Consider the following 20,190-nt stretch of genomic DNA (forward strand, 5'->3'; position numbering starts at 1 on the left):
ACGGTGGTGGTCGAAAACACGACAACATAATAGTGCGGCAGTTCAATATATCCTGTTTCCACTTATTTCCGCGAGACTTTGTGTTGTGAGGTGACTTGGAAGTTGTTGTTTTGAGACTTTTCCAGTTAAGCCTTTTGTTTTGTTAAGCTTTGCCTTCTGCGCCTACGTGTTTTTTTGGTAGATTTATATTTTTTTTAGGCTCAGCTCACGGATTTCCTTGTTACCGCGTCAGACATTTAGACAGTTAGACAGTTTCACAGGTTGTCGTGTTTGCGTTGGCGAGGCTGACCTTGAGTCCTACCCACACTGAAGTTCGTGTTTGCGTGCACGTCTCCTGTGCGCAGCTGCTCGCGTCCAATTGGTTTCTTGGCGCTCGACGAGTACTTCGGTGAGAGCCAACCAGTTTCCCCTTTTTTGGCAAAATAAACGGATACACTATAGAAACTCTCACGGTCAGCTAACCCAAATATGTCTACGGTTTTCCTACTTAATACTTTGGTACTTCTCGCTAGAGAGAGAGAAAGGAAGCGTCGCTGTAGTAGAAGAAAACTCTTTGGATGAGAATTAAAAATAAGTACAGAATCCTAGTACCTTTGGTTAATTTGCCTAAGCGAGTTGTACAACCCCCAAGATTTGTTTTGCGATTTTCGGAATTTTAAAGTTTGAGGCGCCAGTTCTTTTTGTCTGAATCAATATCACCATATATCTTGCTGCTTTTTTTTGTGAAATGTATTTGATGCAGTAATGACACAATCTATTTCTATCTGGCCTATTTCTATGATAGCCTGTCGAATGTGTTTTAACTTTCAGCAGTAAATGTCAGGTTCAAAAATGAAGTCATTGAGGAAAGAGAAAAACATCAAGGATATTTTAATTGCTCTCCGCGTTAATTCTAGAGTTACAGCTAGCTATGTTTTGAAGATATTAATAAAACTTGCATTCGAGAAAGCCTTTAAGATTAGCATGAGTAGCTGTGGACACACTAAAGGCCTCTACCAAGGGGGGGGGGGGGGGGGGGAGAAAGCTAGACTTGTTGACAGTTTACCGAGGTAAACCTGAAATTTTGCAATGTAACTGACTTTTCACGAGGTAAATTTCCTGCCTCGTTTGGGATCGCCACCTTGTCGTGGTGAGGTGGCTTGCGTTCCCCAGTGACCCCTTGAGCTATGTTGGTTGGAGTTGTGCACTCCTGGCAGGGACACCCATTCCAAACAGGTCGAAGGAGGGGCCAGAGGAAGAGTGATCCCACGGGCCCTCCAGTTTGAGGGTTGGGCAGAGGGCTGATAACCCTCTCCCTTAAAAAAAAAAGAATTATTACAGAGACCAGAAGCAGAGTGAATTCACTATTTCAAAGGGGAACTATGGCAGTACCTGACAAGAGAGAATTAACGAAGCACAGGAGCCAAAGCCAGCAGGACGCTTCCGGGCTGAACAAGCCACTGTTACACCCGAAATACACCATGAAGATAGGCAACTGGAACGTAAGGACACTTTACAGAAGTGGCAACATTGGACAGTAATAATGATTGCAATGTTGCTATGAGCTGGGCGCCAGAAAGTAAAAGGAGAAGGGGAAGACCAAAAACCACTTGGAGACGTACAGTAGAGAAAAAAAGGAAAGAGGCAGGTTGGAGGAGGTGCGGACAGCAGCCACCAATCGAGAGGAGTGAAAAGCTCTGTGAAGGCCTTATGTGCCACGAGGCATGAAAAGGATTGATGATGATGATGATGAAATTTCCTCTAGGGAAAATTTCCTCTGAATGAAATTTAACATGTCAAGCGAACGATAGAATTTCCCTTGAAACCCTAAGGTAGCCGCCAGCCAATCAATGCTCGTCGGCAAGTCCGCTAATGAAAAATAAGGCATCGCCTTTGCAGTTGTTTTGGAAACAGCATTGCAAATAAAATGAAATATCTCTCCCGTAAGTTTTCGGTCTACCAAATGTTTCAAGAATTTGAATGGAACAGATTTTTAAACCAATGCTGGGGCTGTGGAAGAGCCCGGGCTAAAGTATTAGGGCGGTGTGGTTGAATAGCCACTACAGAGTTCAAGTAACGCGGCTTGCCGTCTTCTTTAGGAATGGCAGGAAATCAACCACAGTTGGAAAACAACCCTTGACCGCGTTATTCGTTGAAGTAGAGTGAAAAATAGCAGTGAAAGGCGAATAAAAAATTACCTTTGGCTTCCTTGAGTCCTATATGCATGCTTTCGAATTAAAATGTAAAATGAGAGTTCAATTGGCCCGAATAATGAGGTCAAAACGAAAATACGACGGCCGCTTTGGAATTTATAGAGGCCAAAACAGCCCCCAACATTTCATATTTCTCCCAAATGGTCCCTCAAAAAAGGCCAATAAGCTTCATGTTGAGCTACCTTAGTCGCTGAAGGATCTTTCCTCTACATGACAGATAATGGAAATAGACCTCATATACTATAAGCCCCAAAAGTGCATGTTACGCGGCATGAAATTTTAAATTCATCTGATCAAGAAGCCCGTCAAACCTGTAGCGTGATCTTTCTACTAAGATAAAGCAAAACCCGTGATAAATCTACCTCGGGAAAGTCACATCCTTTTTCCCAGGTAAACGTCCTTTGTGTGATCACAGCTAGTACTTCCTGAACAGTAAACAACGTTTGGTTTAGTTATCTTAACGGATAGAGCAGTTTCTAGACCTGTGTCACAAAACCAAAGCCAAAGTAATACCATCGACCGATCAGAACGAGGGTTTCCTTTATCACTAGCCAATGATAACTCAGAGAATCAGGCTGCTCATTCTTTCAAGATAGGAAAACGCGGGCGACCAAGTAGCGATTGATTTTACTTTGTATCTGACTAGTTAAAGGATGGCGTGGGTTTTTTTTCAACCAATCTCAGAGAAAAGTTAAATAAAACCAATGTAATACCGTATATTTGTCTATACTTTATTGAAAATTGCATGCTTTAAAATGTTTTTTGAAAAACTTTTGGTATCATCGATTTTTTTAACGGCTCCGTTCTATTAATACTAGGGGGCAATCGACGCTATTACAAATATTCTCCGAGGTTTTGAAATGCATTTCAAATCGCTACATAATCATCATGTATATGAATGATATTTGGGCCATCGATTGTACTGTCAAAATAAGATTCTAGCGCGTTTTATACGAGACTAATGTTGTGACACTCATAACATTATTGAGCCCTTTTTAGTCTGGAGCTAGAAATAATTTCTAACTCGATTCGAGAGCCTATCTGTTATTCGTGTGAGAGCAAAAGGAGATATGAAGGAAAAAATGAACTTAGTTTTCAGTTCTCAAAACTCCCGTTCAGGCATTATCTAGAACCATCTGTAAACATCTGCGGACTAAACAAAGCCGCATTTGCTTTCATTTTCTTGTGCGAATACGTTTTTACCTCAAAAGTGGAAAGGCAAACGCAATGCTTTTGCTGTTTGTTTACTTTCTAAGTATACCAGCCTAACAATTGTCGTCTTCAGTCCACTCAATAGTAAATGATTGATATCAGTTTTCCTTCTCTCTTAAATACAAGCTCCTGCTTGCTTTTCTTCAATCCAGAGGACCAAATTTCACGCTCTTAAAGTGATCCTATCACATTTTAGTCCTAGGATCATGTGACGCTACACCTAGAAGTTGATTTTCTTCGCTAATTAAACATTTATTTGTTGTTTAGTCCTGAGAACCTTGCTTTCAATACCTTGTTCCCTAATTGATCATCTTTGTCATCCTCATTACCTCCTTGGTTAATCGGACTTTCACCATTGCTCTAAATTCTTTTATTTTCATTTATTTGCTGATGATACTAATTTATTTTGCAAACATAAATATCTCCCTTCTCTACAGGCAAGTATTAATAATGAACTCTCTAATGTTAATTCCTGGCTTTGTGCAAATAAACTTTCTCTCAATATAGAATAAACTAGTTTTGTAATTTTTCATCCTCCTCAAAGGAAAGTAACATTCAACTTCAACTTAACTTTAAAAGGGAAACTAGTCTCTACTGCTATTTAATCCACTTATTTCTGATTGAGATACAATGAATATACGAAGATCATATATTTTGAACTGCGGTATTAGATACGTATGATGCACGATCCTCGCAGTAGATAGCGCTATTTATGCAAAAGCGAAAATCAGACCTGAAAAAAATCAGGCCTCTACGGGACTCGAACCACTGACCGCTGCAATACTAGTGCAGCGCTCTACCAATTGAGCTAACAAATTTCTGATTTATGGTATAATTATCTGTGGTAATACATATTCAACTACACTTCAGCCTTTATACATTTTCAAGAAAAAAGCAATGCGAATCATGAAATTTTACTCATTTGATGAACATTCAACTCCGCTGTTTAGATTGTTAGCAATTATGAAGCTCTCTGATCTTGTTACTTTTCATATTGTACTTTTTATGCATAAATTTCATAACAAGTTATTACCTTCCTATTTTGATAGCTTCTTTAACTCAGTATTTAGTATCCATAACTACAATATACGAGGTGCAGCAAATCAATCTTATTACCTGCCTCCAGCTAGAACAAACTATGGAATTTTTAATATTCGCTTTTTAGGACAAAAGGTATGGAACTCTCTTGGGAAAGATATAAAGTCAACTCCTTTCAGTAAATTTAAAAAAAAATTTAGACATGAATTGCTGTGCCAGTATTAATGTCACCCTGGTCTTTTGCTCTCCCCAGAGTAATCAGCTTCTTCCTAGCTATTCCTGTGATTTATTTGTTGCTCTACGCTTTTTTCTTTTATCATAATTGTTCAGGATTTCATTTCTAATATATACATATATATATAATATTTTTTTCCATGACTTGTAAATTTCGTTTATTCATAATTATTTATAGTTCAATTCTGTGTGTGTGTGCGTGTGTGTGTGTGTGTGTGTGTGTGTGTGTTTCTGTGTGTGTCTGTGTGTGCATGTGTGTGTGTGTGTGTACATGTGTGTGTCCCGACCCTAAGATTGTAATTCATTCTATGTAATTTGGCTTCCTAGCCTTGTTAACCTTCTAGTTATTTTAGGAAGCCATCACCCTCTTAGTTTTAATTTTCTTATTTTCTTATCTAATGTTGATTTAATCTTCTCAAGAATAAGGGTGGATAAGGTTGTTGTTCTTGTTGTTGTTGTTGTTGCTTGGAACTCGCAGTTTCTTCAAATTACACACGAAGAGGAGTGAAGGAGTCAACTTTTGATAAAGAGGAAGAAGTTTGTTTCCCCTCCCTATCACTGCAGAAACTGGGAATTCTGCTTTAGAGGCAGGAGAATGGATAACACAGGTTTATTTCTGTTTCGTTTATTTTTATAAGTGGACACGTTACTTAGTTTTTAGTGCTAGGTTTAAGAGATTTTGGAAAAACAGTTGGCAGTCGTGGACAAAGTTTTCAAGGAAAAAAGAAACCCCTGTACGAAGCTCAGGTCCACGATTACTCTTATTCGTTTTCCATTCTGATTCTAAAGAGCGACGAAAACCATGATACAAATGTTATCATGTCTGCTATCCCACTTTTATTTACAACCATAATTACAATTTTACTTTTCCATCGATGACAAAAGCAGTTTCGCTGTTCAATAGGGCCTCTTCCTTTTCAATAGTGACCGTGTGATAACTTCTGTATTTCAAATTCGACTGAAGTACGCAATTATTTTGCTGCCGAGTCATATATATCAGCTTATGTACAATCTTCTTTGTCCCTTTTTACTTTGTCGTAAACAAACTAAGTACAACCCTTGTAAGCAACACGGAGGGAATCAGTTATCATGGACGACGCCCGCTGACTGATTGTAAATTACGAGAGATGGTTGATTTATTCTACGGGACACGCTCCGCAGTACGTCCATGACAGTTTGTCGAATTTCTCTCATCTTCCAACAGTATATGACAGGGTTCAAAGATAAATTTAGGTATACGAGAGAGATTGAGAATAGAGACGAAAGCGGAACTCGAGCCATAGATTCCAATAAAAGCCGAGCAAATAAAAAATGGCAAATAACAAACTAAAAACACGAGATACACGTAGAATATACCAACGGTGGATATAATGAGGACAGCAAAGTTCTTTATTTCATCAGACTGAACTACGTCTTGTACTTACAAAGATCGAATCTGATTCTTGTGCCGTCGGACGGTTAAATATATCCTGATATACACCACAAATGTGATAATGAAATCGAAAGCTGCACCAACCGAAAGAATAAGATCCTGAGTAGTGAGGAACCCCCAAAGTTTCATCGAAGAAACAAATGCACTATACACCCACATGCCAATCACCACAATAATAACACGCTTGTGAGTCACAAGCTCTTGGTATCTGAGATGAAAATGAACAGCTAAGAGCCTGTCTACACTTACAGCCATAACTCCAAAGAACGAAGCAGCTGAACATAGAATACTCGAAATCCTCACCATTTGGTAAGTGTAACAGCTGAGATTGTCCAGTCGTAGCCACTTGACCAGAAGGAAAGTGTATAATGGTTGACTAAAGAAACCAACGCAACATCAGAGCAGGAAAGACTCTACAGCAAAGTTTTCAAAGTTTTTGCCATTGTAGAGGTTTTGTGTATCACGTAAATTGTCACAATATTCAACATGATGGTTGTGTAAGTTAGAAAACTGTTGAGGACGCAGTTGGCAATAAAAGTCGAACGAAGATCTACAAGGTCGGCATATGTAGGGAAATATTGCGAAGACTCGTTACAAAACGATTCGCCCATGATATTGACTCACATATAAAAGATCAGAACCACTATTCCAGACAAATTGAATGTGTTCCTAGTCCTCAGCTGGTCAACTTTTCTTGTTTTGGGCAGTGATTTTCTATATAACTGATTCCACTTTCCTTCTTAAATATCGCCTCTCCTCCCAATAGCGATAAAGTTCAACAAAATAAAATCCGCCTGCCATGGTATGGATTCTTAAGATATATGCCAAAAAAAGAACTTACCTTCACACAAATTAACGGATGGATTCAGGATGTTCAGTTGTATTCATTGTTTCAGTCTACAACTCTCTCCCAAGGCTTGCCCGTTTTAAACATATATTCGACATGCTGTTACTTTTTTTCACCCATATGAGATTGACACAAGTTAACATGAAAACTGGAGAGTTACCATCGATTAAGGACACAAAGATAATCAAGAAAACCTCATATTTTGAATAGATTAAGTTCCCGTCTCGGCACAGGCTTGAACCATCTGCAGAAAATCTTTGGCCTACATTCTAAAATGTCGAATTAAGCTCATGTTGTCGCGTTCATAGATAGAATCCTGTTTAGAAAAGGAGTACATCTCAGAATGCTAAATTTTATTTCAGTCTAGTTTCGAATCGTTTACAATCCATTTAGAGGGATCCTTTCCATGAGGCTTTCAAGGGGCTGATGACTTTTACAGCTAAAAGTTTACATGATTCCTGATTGTTGTAACCAGAAATATCTTTTACTGTTAACTTTGTTTACGACCATCAGTAAAAATTTGTCAATTTTTACCCCTAAAGTTTCCCTTCCTCTCCAAATGGGATTATTTGATATATTGTATATTCAAATTCCGAGCTGCCTAATTATTCAGCTTACAGGTAATTTCACTGGGTTTATATTTGAACCTCCCTTGTTCCTATTTACTTTGTCGTAAATTTATGCAGTCCTTGTAACCCACGCAGTGTGGATCAGCTATCGACATAGACGACACTCGAAGATCGGTTGTAGTAAACCCGAAATGTGCACTTAAGAGCGACTCTGTAAAGACCAAGTGAGATTGAAAAAATGTGGCACAAGGTCGGAAAAATGGACCACACGATATTTCGTCCAGAGATAACCTATAGTATGCTAAGAATCGTGATGTAAGTTTTAGGTTCTAGAGTTTTTACATTTTTGAGAAAATTACGAAAAACCTTCGACAACACGGGAAGCCGGAAAAATAACAGTAATGAGGTCAAATTTCATGATCAGATAATCGAACTCGCGGGAAGGCGCATAACAAATTATGGTTTTCCTTAGTTTATAATTTTATTAAGGAGGTATTGCTAAGCTTCCTTGATGATATTTTAGACTTACAATAGTAATTCCGAAGTCCTGGAGAGCAAGCGAAGAGAAGCGAAATTTCTAGACTCTGAAAATCCAAAATTACATACCGTTTTCAAACATCTCAAAATGTACTCGATATTACGTAGAACTTTTTCAAAATTAAATTCTACAAACTACAAGAGCTGTTTTTGAACGTGATATAATATTCTCCTTGGCAAAAGTTATTTCTGAGGCGAGCGGCCCCATGCAAGTTGACCCAATTTGACCTTTCGAAGAGATTTTGTTTCACCGGGAAATATAAACAATTCGACTAGCCTTAGCTCGCTTTCTGAGCAAGCCATTGGAAAACCCTGCCCGTTCCCATTAAAACTGCCCAGTAAATCTGAGATAATACTTCGATGACAGCTTACATTCCAAATGGGGGTTTAAAGACAAATAATTTTGACGTTCTCAGTTAATTTTTCCACTGCTTTGTTGCCACGCTTCACTGATAATTTAGGGTCATATCTTAATATCGAGCTTATACGCCGGTTCCAAGCTAAGCTTGTGCAACACTTTTCCGGAAAACCAATCCAGAAGTTGCAATATCTATATCCCAGTGAGCAAACTCTTTATATTAGTTTATTTTCTTGTATAATAAAAAAAAAATTCGTAAGTGCAAGACCTAAGTCTCGGTCTAGTGAGTGTAACGCAGTCTTTCCTTCGTCACTTCCAGACGAGGTGATTAACTTTTTTTCTGACGGGGAGGGAGAAAGAAGTTTCCGATGCAATGTTGTACGTAATGTATTTAACGGTTCATTATATGGCCACTGCAACAATTTAATTGAGATTTTCCATCATTATATAAATACACACAAGATTTTTTCATGTCTTTTCCAAATAGTTAAACAGTAATTTACTCCACTGCTTTCGCTCAAAATACGTTTTCCTTTCAAGTTAAAACGGGACAACTTCCCGTTTTTCTCCTTAGCGCACTCAGCTATTGCTCAGCTCAGTGGTAGTGGAAAATTGTAGAATTCGTAACCACACCCTATTCACACCCCCTAGTCCCCTACCCCACCTTTGGGCTAACTTTGAATTTAAAGGACGGCCCATTCCATTTTTGTATTCAAAGGGGTGTGTGAGGGGGGAGGGGGTAGGTGGGATTGGAAGATTTTGAAAATCAAAATGCGCGGGCGCAAGCCTGAAAACGAATTTCCTGCTGAGCGCAAACTTATAGAAATTCCCTGAAGCATCTTAGTACATGGATTTTAAGAAGAAAGTCCATATGACGGAGCTCCCACGACTGACATATGCTTTGGTTAGGGTTTGGCGTGGTCTTTTGGTCGTAATACTGAAGAACGCATCCCTATGATTGCCCTCCTCCCATCCCCCTACCCCACCCTTGTGCTAACTTTGGGCTTTACTTATCCGCTTTACATTGAAATTTTTTACAGTACTCCTCAATTTTGTCTGCATAGGGTTGTTTACGTGTGATGGCTACATCAACAGCAATAGCAAACCCGGCGCAAATGTCTTAGTTTTGCAACCAATAACTTGGTCGTGTTGAGGTCCCTCCTGAGGTTATTTCGCATAGATTAAATTTATCATATGATGGGGTGTCCTGGCAAAAGTTCCCGAGAAACCGCATTCGTCAATTCTTCGATAGTTGCCTTCTTGGTGGCACATTCAATCTCCTCTTCAAGATCATCATCGTTAAAGGCCCATTTTCATCCGAGATCCTTTGCAGTTGTTTGTTTTTGTTTTGGAATCGCGCTATTGTTAAATGGCGAACTCTGATAGTCATTCACAAACACTATTAAAAAGAAAAACAAAGACTTGGTGAAGAACACAGCAAACAAATTTGCAGCTAAATATTTGAGACTGAAAAATCATAAATCGAGTCTGTGTATAAAACTTGCACAAAGCTTACTTGATGTTGAAGGAAATTGTTCGGTTTCAACACTATATAAAATATAAACAAATAACCAATATTGGCCAAAACCGATTTACTTTACGCATTTCAATTATAGAATAATGACTTGTACAAATGAGATCGCTTACATACATATCTCAGGATCTGAAGTAAAAATCAGTCAAATAATTATTCACACTCCGAAAAAATCTCCCCTGAGTCTCTAGTTCCATCGTAGGTACAATGCAATAACATTTCTGCAAAAGCACTGTCTGTAGTGTTACCGAAACCCATTGTTGTTTTCCTTGCCCTCCATAAATCATACACAGACTCTCGAAGTCGAATAACCTTTTCCGAGCCGGGCAGACCCGGCCTTCCTCTAGACCGCTTCTTCGGCGACATCAACTTTTCAAATGACGTTTTTCACCGTCATACAAGTAAGAATTAAAAACTATTTACTTATATGGATACTACGATAGTTTGTTGTTCGCACATTATTCAAGATGGAACTTTGAAAGCCCTAATTAAAAAGATGGAAGAAGATATCAAAGCGATTCTGCAACTTCGAGGAAAATAGCGTATTTTTCATATATGAAAAATGATCTGGGCGCGCAAGGCATCTCGGTTGGATTACACCTCACTTAAAGAAACGAATGCATGACAGAGATATTCTTAAATTGAAAGCATCGCGTTCTGAGGATGCTAATGACTGGCTACAATTTAAAAAATGTCGCAACCTAGTTAATAACGAAATTAAAAAAGCAAAAGAGCTCTATTATAAAAGAGCATTAGATGAAAACGAAGGCAATTCGCACCAGACCTGGAGGATTGTAAATGAGCTCATGTCGAGGAAAACTAGTAATTGTTCCATAAAAGAAATCAAAAGCAACGGTAACTCTATTTACGGCCCTCCTGAGCTGGCCGATGCCTTCAACAATCACTTTTCCTCTATTGGACCCAAGCTTGCTAGCTAGATTTATTCTAATAATGGTCCATCACACCTAAATTACCTTGAGGGAACTGACAAACGTTTTGAGTTAAAATGTATTAATCCTTCTAAAGTGTTCTCACTTTTGTCTAAGCTTTGTAAATCGAAAGCCACAGGCTTAGATATGATATCTTCGCGACTTCTTAGGGAGTGCGCCGATCTGATAGCTGATCCATTGTGTTCTATTTTTAATCAGTCCATCAGATCAGGTGTTTTCCCTCAGGAATGGAAATGCGCAAAGGTTATTCCACTTTTCAAAGAGGGAGATCACTCCGACTTAAACAATTATCGCCCAATTTCTATCGTCCCTATAGTAGCTAAGGTGTTTGAACGTATCATTTACGACCAGGTTTACGGTTATCTCACTGAAAACAATTTGATTTCCAGCCACCAATCTGGTTTTCGTTCGCTCCATTCAACTGTTACTGCGTTGTTAGAGGCCACAAACAATTGGACCTTCAACATTGATAAAGGCAGTATAAATGCAGCTGTTTTTCTCGACCTAAAAAAGGCTTTTGATACCGTTGACCATGCAATTCTTATGTCTAAATTATTCGAATATGGTATCCGCGGTATCGCTTATGAATGGTTTAGCTCATACCTAGATAATCGCCATCAACAATGTTTTGTGAATGGTTCGCTCTCAATTAGTCAAGTTCTCGCTTGTGGAATTCCGCAAGGAACAATTCTAGGACCTTTGCTTTTTGTTCTATACATAAATGATCTTCCTAATTGCCTGTCTAATTCAGTTGCACGTATGTATGCCGACGATACTCACCTGACCTTTGCCAGTAACAACATAGAAATGATCAATGATGTTATGAATCACGACCTATCCAATGTTGACACATGGCTCACTGCAAACAAATTGACTCTGAATTCATCTAAAACTGAATTCATGTTAATTGGATCGCGGCAAAGGATAGGTACCTACGATACTTCCCCTAAACTAATCATAGGTGGTGACATAATTAAACAAGTTAGCTCAGTCAAATCTCTGGGTGTGCACATAGACGAAAACCTTTCATGGAATATGCACATTTAAAAAATAGCCAAGAAAATCGCATCGGGCATTGGAGCAATTAAACGTTGTAGGCCTTTTGTTAATCGAACCACGCTTGAGTCCGTTTTCAATGTCTTAGTTCAACCGTACTTTAATTACTGCAGCGAGGTCTGGGGGCATTGTAACAAGGGTCTTTCGAATAAGCTCCAAAAGTTGCAAAACCGGGCTGCCCGTATTCTGACCTTCTCTAGTTATGAGACAAGCGCTGATCCTCTTTTGTGCAACTTAACTGGAGACGGTTAGATACTCAGCGACAAATACAAGTGGCCACCATGGTCTATAAATCTATACATGGTCTTGCGCCCGACTATCTTGGTTCTCTTTTCACTAAATATGATCCTCCATATAATCTAAGGAACTCTGAAAACAAACTAGCTGTTCCATTGCCCCGCACCAATTTCCTAAAAAATAGCTTTAGCTATAACGGTGCGGTTATCTGGAATAGCTTGTCCCCTGAATTGCGGCAAGCAAAATCACTTCAATCTTTTCGAAATGGTTGTCGCAATTTCTTCGTCTGAATCGACAAAACGCACACGGCATCTATGTAAAGCAAAATTTCTTTATTTTTTTCTATTTCACTTTTAAATTTTAGATCATGTTTACATAGATCAAAGTAGATTGTTATTGTAATAATAGATTGTAATAATATTATTATTTTATCTGATAGATTTACCGTGTCTAAATAAAAAATAAAGTTCAAAAACAAAGTTCAAAAAGTTGAAAATGGGCCTTTAAACAGAGACTTTTTTTGCCGCAAGTCCGGAGAAGAATCCAGTGACCTGAGATGCAGTCAGAAACTCTTCACTACTGAACATCCGTTTGCCTTGCGAGTCTACGGCAGACATCATAGAACGCGCAACTGATACCGGATCACTTTTTCGTCCTGACCGCTCACCTTGTTGAAATTTCTCAGTCAGGTAGTTCTTTAGCTTGTGCGTAAATCTTCACGGGAGGCACTTGATTTGAGCGCCCAGCCCTTTGGTGGCATTTCGTGAGAAGATGGCGCTTCTGCAACTCCGTCCAGCTCGGGAACAGCTGCGCATTGCCCCTCAAGCCTTTGAGCATATCCAACAGCAGCTCTATCCAGTAGAGTATATCGCTCAAGAGCACGTTGGTGTTTTTCACTGTCTAAATGCCACTGCATTGATGAATATCTCAAAAACTTTTTGACACAACCCTTCTCAGGACAGCTGAAGATCGCTGCAGTAACTGCAGAGCCCTCTATATTTGAAGATAGCACCGTCGAGACTTGGACCAGGAACTCCACCAGAAGAGAGCTTCGTGTCTCTCATCTGCTCAGGCGTCTCGATATCATTTCCAGCGTTAAGATAAATCCTCATGCGTGACTTTATAGTCGCAGCCTTCCGATCGCATGCCGACTTGCCTCCTTGTGGATCAGAAAAATCTAGACGCCTGATCTTGACACCTTCATGGCCAAGGGCTGCTGCACAGACGGGAGTGGTTCCGCAGTGGTAGCAGCCGGCATTATCCTGCCGATAACAGACGGTCTTAAACGCACAAGACAAAGATTTAGGGCGAGTGACATAGAGGTATAGGGGTATCTGCCCAGCGAGGGTCACACCCACCTTAAAGTCGCTTTTAAGGTACCGTTTCGCCTATCCCATGCCTTGTCCTACATCTTCAAGGGTTTCAACAACATCGCACAGATCGTCAAATGCTTCCTCACCTGCAGCGCTAACATAATCGAGGCCTTACACCGATGTCCGAACAGACGCAGCACACTTGCTCAAAATCCGCAAAAGGGTAGGGCGGCTTAGTGGCGTGAACCCAGACTCCTGGCAGTAAGTCATATACTGGATGAATATTCGCTCTAGGATAATCATCCGTATGACGTTTGGAACCTTGATAGTCTCTTTCGTCGATAATAATAACAATAATAATAATAATAATAGTAATATAATAATAGTAATAATAATAATAGTAATAATAATAATAGTAATAATAATAATAATAGTAATAATAATAATAGTAATAATAATAATAATAATAATAAAGCATTTATATAGCGCTAAGCTCGACTAGTTCTCCGTAGTGCTTTGCAAAATTATAGATTAATTAACATAGCAGTTAAATTACTGAAAATCGTAAATTAAAAAGCGTCTTTGAAAAAGTATCCTTTAAGGTTCTTCTTGAAAATTGCAACAGATTCAGATGTTTTCAGGGAATATGGTAAATCGTTCCAAAGCTTGGGACCGGCAATGGAGAAGGCACGGTCACCATAGTTCTTTCGAAATGTTCTTGGAACCATCAGGAGCATTTGTGATGAGGAACGCAGTACACGAGAGCCATAATTCCTTTGATGCAACAGTTCAGCAATATAAGTTGGAGCTAAGCATGTAGACCTTTATAGACAAGTAGAAGTATTTTGAAGATAATGCGATACTTAACAGGGTAGTCAATGAAGTTTCTTTAATGCAGGAGTAATATGTTCCCATTTCTTTGTCAAAGTAATAACTCGCGCAGCAGCGTTCTGTATAGACTGTAGCTTTTTTAATCATATAGTTAGGTAGTCCATAGAGAAGGGAATTGCAATTATCCAAATTAGATGTAATGTAAACTTGAATCACAATTTCAGCAGTTTCCGGACTGAGATATCTTTGTATCTTACTTATATTTCTTAGGTGATAGTACGAAGCTTGACAGACTCTTTTCACTTGCTCATCCATTGTTAGATGTTGATCGAAAAACACCCCTAAATTTCTTGTAGATGGAGCTGGGTTAATCTTTTAATCAGCAACTTAAGAAAAAATTGAGTACAGGAGATTGACGAAACCTGGAACTGATGAGTAACAATTCTGTTTTATCTTGGTTGAGCTTCAAGCCATTCAATATCTTCCATGAATCAATGTGTTTTACACACAATTCCACTATAGATCTAACGGTTGATAGTTCATCTTGTTCTAGTTCTCGCGAACTTGACAAGAAAGACACAAAAATTTACGTGTCATCAGCGTATAAATGATATTGTAGATCACAGCTCTTAATAATATCAGCTACTGGAGAAGTATATAGTACATACAATAATCGGCCGAAAACAGATCCTTGTAGAACGCCATGTACCAATTTGCGTAACGTTGACTTACAGTTTTCAATTTGTACAAACTGTTCACGGTCCATGAGATGAGACTTAATCCACTGGATTACTTTTCCTTTTACACTAAATCGTTGCTCTAGTCTTGACAACACTATAGAATGGTCTACCGTATCGAAGGCCGCAGATAAGTCTAATAGTAGCAAAACAATAGAATGGTTTGTATCAACAGCGCGTAGGATAGCATTCTGCACTTTTAACTAAGGCGGTTTCTGTAGAACGAGAGACTTTATAGGCAGATTGGAACATCTCACCCAAGTGGTGCTTCGTTATGTAATAGGTAAGTTGAACCGCCACAGACTTTTCAGTAATTTTAGAGACTAGGCTTAGGTTTGATACTGATCTGAAATTAGCAAACTGATTGTGATCAGCATTGGGCTTATTTACGAGAGGAGAGACAGTAGCAATCTTGAGGGATTTAGGTACAGTAGCTGTATCGAGTGACATGTTAACGATCTTTGCAATAACTGGAAGTAGCACTTTAACCCATTCTTTGTAGACGATAGATGAGATAGGATCTAAAAAGCAAGATTTATTAGAAGATTTGGCGGCGCACTCCACAATGTGCTTTTCTGTTACCTCAACGAAATCACAGAATGACACTGAAATCTCAATAGGTGGCTCCAAAGTGAGATCATTGCTGATTGCCTCTTGTTTAGCTAACAGTGAATGATAAGATGATTGTTCTTTCGCCAAAAGGCAAATCTTGGATAATACGGGAACTAGTGATGAACGTTGTGAAGTGGTCGATTTGAGCAGGGGATACTCTCATCTTTGGCGTCGGAACTGTTAGCACTGGTGCTCCACTTCCATCTACTAAGCAGTGGCGACTGGCCTCAGTAAAACGATATTGAGATAAATCGGGTAGGCAGTGTCGGAGCTGATTCTTATCAGCCATAATGGACAGGATTTGCCGACGCTTCTCCCAGCTGTCTGCTGCACGGTAGCACTCGTCGTGTGCGCTCATCATGGTTTTGTCGACTGAACTGCTTGTGGCTTCCCCTCCGTTACATTGTAAGGTTCTTTGTATGACACCCGAGGAATAGACTGCCTCGAAGAGAGAACCACTATAACTTGGAGCTATGTCTTTTAGAAGTGTAAATAGACCTTGACCTGCCTTCCGCAAGTGATAGCGTCGTATTCTTTCACTCGCTTCTTCCCAAGGCCGTTGTGGCCGAGAACGAATGGGACTGATTTCTCGAGTGCGCAAATAATTATTGAGTGGGTCAGTGGTCTTGGACTTTGTTTCGCACTTTGTTGTAGTTGGTGCGATGTCAAAGGAGATATTAGCGACCTTAAGATTCGAGGACGGGAGAATCTAGTACGAGTGCCGGAAGCGAGATTTTACATCCGGTCATGCGTAGAATGTGCGATAAGCTCGTCATCTTCCCGTCGCGTTGCGTCTACTACGAGAGTTGAGGTGTTTTGCCGTAGTGGCTACTACGAAGGAAATTTTGTGTTAAATTCTGCTAGTTTTTGGATCTTTTTAAAGTTTTGTATAACCTTAAGTCTTTATATAATAATATTGTGTCTAAAAGTGCAGCCAAAATACGCTTTTAACGCGAAAAAGTTACAAATATGGATAACGTGGCTGGTACGACAAGCAACCAGGTGCAGGACCAAGGCGGGAAGAAACCATCGCAGCGAAAATCTTCGTAAGTATTTACAATAGGCGCTCAAATAGCGCATTTCAAAATGCCATTTCATCCTAGTATTGATCGTTTTAATACAATCCCTTGAGACATTACAAGGACAAAAGATTGGCGCTCATGAGGTGCATTTAACTGCTGCGAACATTTAAAAGGATAAAATCTACGAAGGATTCATTTTGGTTGACTAGGTGATTTTTGTAAATGTTTACAGAATGCTATGGTCGGATGAGCATTGTATGCTTCTTTGCCGTGAAATCTTAGCTGTGGACCCGTTCACTGGCACAAGGAAGGGGTCGATCCAAAGAGGGGCGAATTAGAAGGCTATCGCCCACAATTTGATGGCGATCGAGAAACCGAAATTCACAGTAGATGCGCGGGCTGTCCGCGAAAAGTACGCTTATTTGGCAGGTAAACTTCGGAACAAGTTAAAAGAAGAGGAAAAAGCAAGCGGAATCGCCACAAAAATGACTGAAGTCGAAGAGGCATTGCAGGAAATTATTGAGATTGAAGATGAAGCTGAAAGAGCACTAAAAGATGGTTCAAACGAGAAGAAGAAAAATGAAAATGCAGATAGAGCACAGGCAGAAACTATGAGGAAAAGAGCAATGGAATCACTCGGCGAGAGCCTTGGGAAGAAGGGAGATGATGCAGAGAATGGAAATAAAAAGCAGAAAAGGAGATCGAATGGCAGTGACACTCTTATGTTTTTAAAAGAAAAAAGTGAAATGATGCATGAGATGAAAAAACAGGAAATGGAATTAAAGAAAAAAGAGATTGAGCTGCAAGACAAAAAACACGATGATTTTCTTAGAGTTATGCTTGCCCAGCAGCAGCAGTTGCAGCAGCAACAACAAGACTTTCAGGCCATGATGCTAGCCATGATGAATAAGCTGACACAAAAGTAAACTTCTACCATGGTAACACAGTATGAACATTTGAATGAATATTTTATTTGCAAGGATGATTTTAAAGTTTGGTTTTAAAAAATTCAAAATATATTTATATCTCTATAAATTATAATTTTGAGGTATTACTGAAAAAAGATCAAGTTCATATCAAGGGATGATATGTCAAATAGATCATGATCAGAGTAACAATCAACGACAATTTGTTCACATATGTTGTGGTTCTTGTTCAGAAAAAATAACCTTTACCCCAAGCAATTTGCAAGGATATTTCTACCGCCAGAGTTGAGTTTATTTAAAATATTTAAAAAGTTTTAAACACAAAAATTTTGTAATTTGAGTTAGTGTTTATGAAAATAGTTGAAAAACCTCTCATTACAAAGTGCAAGCAATTTCCAAGAACATTTTTTATGGAAGAGATAAACTTAAAATTTTTCAATATGGCAAATTAGTACAAGAATGTTTTTTTTTTTAAGGGACCAGTCATCATTTGTAAAATATACTGGGTCTGGAAGGTAATTTACAAAAGTTTAAACATTTTCATGGTCTGTTTTGTTCAGCACATAAAATTTTGATACCCATCCAAATATTTGTGAATTATATATTACTATGACTTGTTTTCCTACTAAAATTTCACAGTCCATAAAGAGGAAGAGGAAAAATTTTGTGACCCAGTACATTCCATAAATAATGAACACTCCCTAAGAAAAATATAGTTACTGTTTTCTGTGATGTCTTCAATTAAACTACTTTATTTACATGACATGTGCTGGTCAATGTTTCAGTCTTATGAAAAATATTCATCCAGAGTTGGTGGTTCTACATCAAAAAACTTTGAGGTTTCATTTGGATAAAGGCATGTTAGAGCATTTCTCAGAATGGCTGCAACAAGATAGTACTTTCCTACAGCACTCAGTTGAAGTTTTAAGTTCTTTTTGAAATCAAGGAATTTAAAGTAATTAATTATGTCCCCGAATATCCACTCAACAGAGGTTCTGACTGCACTCATTGAACGATTGAATGCATGTTCATTGGCTGTTAGATTTGCATGTTTGAAGGGCCCTTGTAAATGGACTCGTAGTGGATAGGCTGGATCCCCATATAAGCACATCTGCTGCCCAGTGGTTGAAAATGCGTGCTGCTCAAGTAGATCATATAAGCCTGATTCATGCAGCATCCCAGCATCATGTCTTTTACCTTCTGTACAAAAAGGAAAGATAAGTCAACAAAAAAGGAAGAAATAATGCTGTTTATTAGAGCTATGACTTCTAATTTTACATTACTACTTTATGTTAGGATATTGATGCTTTAATTTGCAAGCTTTTAAGAACATTTTAAGAATAAACACAAGGTTGGGATTATTTTTGTGTCAAAACTGGTCATCAAAATGAATTAAACTACACTGTTGAAGCCAAATGTTAAAAAATGATTAATAAACAACAGATACTTGTAATGAAATCTCTATCCATTCCAACACAAAATATCATAAACAATGACTTAATAACACAGTTTTTTTTAGCTAAAATTGGTGAAAAAAAGACCATTCAGTCTGGGCTGAAAAAACAATGTTCTAAAAAAAATGGAGTTTTATTGATCATAATTAGATGCTCCTCTAGCTTTTCTTTCAACAGCAAATTTCAAAGTTCATTTTCTAGAACTAGAAATTAAGGAATAACCAAGGTTATGAAAAAATCATAGACTTTGAATTTTATGTTTTTAATTAAAATGAAGTAAAATGAATGATAAGAGATACATACCGAATGGACCATGCATAACAGCTATCATTCCACTTGGCACAACCACAGACTGGTACTTGAGTGCATGCACTCTTTTGTGGCCATTATAAACGATGCGCTGTTTTTCACCAGGGCGGCAAATTGGCCGAACCGTCCCATCTATAAAACCGAAGCAGTTGTCCAAAGCACTGCCTTTCTGTGAGATTGCCATTGCATACTGTTCAAGTTTCCTTGGGTCTAATAAAAACCTGTTCCAATGGGAGATTCTGTGATAGTGTTGTTGATAAACATAGTCCATCACAGTTGTGGTGATCATACTTAGCACTGGCACCGGTCTGGGAAACCGAGATATCATTTCCGAATATCTGCAAGGATAAGCAAGGCGACGAAGAAGCATACAAAGCCCTTCCATGCCATCACAAATGCTCCCTTGTCTGCACTCGATGGTCTCGGGAATCCTCAACGCATTGCAGAGAAGAGGCAGGTCGTTTTTCTCAACGCGAAACTCGGCTTTGCACTCGGCCGGATCGATAAGATCTAAGTCGAACTTTTCAACATCGTGGTACGGGAAATTTGGATTTTTCGACGTATGAAGGTCGAACAGCATCAAAAATTCCTCTTCTTCTATTAAATCATCATCTAATGCAAGCAAAAGAGCATCTCTCGTTCGTTGAAAGGTCGCCATAATTACTCTCCGTAGTCGTTGTGTTTCAGACTAACCTTAAAGAGGAGTCGAGCAATAACGAACGACGTACTCGTTCCAGTCTTAACACGGTTCAAGCTCCCCGTGGTAGATCTCCCGTCGTCGTATCTTAAG

General features: G+C 38.9%; 2 protein-coding genes and 1 pseudogene across 2 annotated transcripts; 1 reads left to right on the forward strand and 2 right to left on the reverse strand.

The window, feature by feature from the left end:
• Window positions 1-5,756: 5,756 nt before the first annotated feature.
• Window positions 5,757-6,719, reverse strand: LOC148730844 (alpha-1B adrenergic receptor-like; annotated as a pseudogene).
• A 9,647-nt stretch (window positions 6,720-16,366) lies between these two features.
• LOC111324677 (uncharacterized) lies at window positions 16,367-18,400 on the forward strand. Its single transcript, XM_088762152.1, has 2 exons — window positions 16,367-16,735; window positions 16,944-18,400. Exon 2 carries the CDS (start codon window positions 17,071-17,073, stop codon window positions 17,635-17,637), a length of 567 nt encoding a protein of 188 aa, XP_088618278.1. The 5' UTR covers window positions 16,367-16,735; window positions 16,944-17,070; the 3' UTR covers window positions 17,638-18,400.
• Window positions 17,663-20,190, reverse strand: LOC148730845 (uncharacterized). The gene is made up of 2 exons (XM_088762151.1): window positions 19,395-20,190; window positions 17,663-18,837 (listed from the first exon to the last, which is right to left on the reverse strand). The coding sequence occupies exons 1-2, from the start codon at window positions 20,056-20,058 to the stop codon at window positions 18,425-18,427; spliced, it is 1,077 nt and encodes a 358-aa protein (XP_088618277.1). The 5' UTR covers window positions 20,059-20,190; the 3' UTR covers window positions 17,663-18,424.

The sequence above is a fragment of the Stylophora pistillata genome, chromosome 5, assembly GCF_964205215.1.
Source record: "Stylophora pistillata chromosome 5, jaStyPist1.2, whole genome shotgun sequence".
In the NCBI taxonomy this organism is placed as follows: Eukaryota; Metazoa; Cnidaria; class Anthozoa; order Scleractinia; family Pocilloporidae; genus Stylophora; species Stylophora pistillata.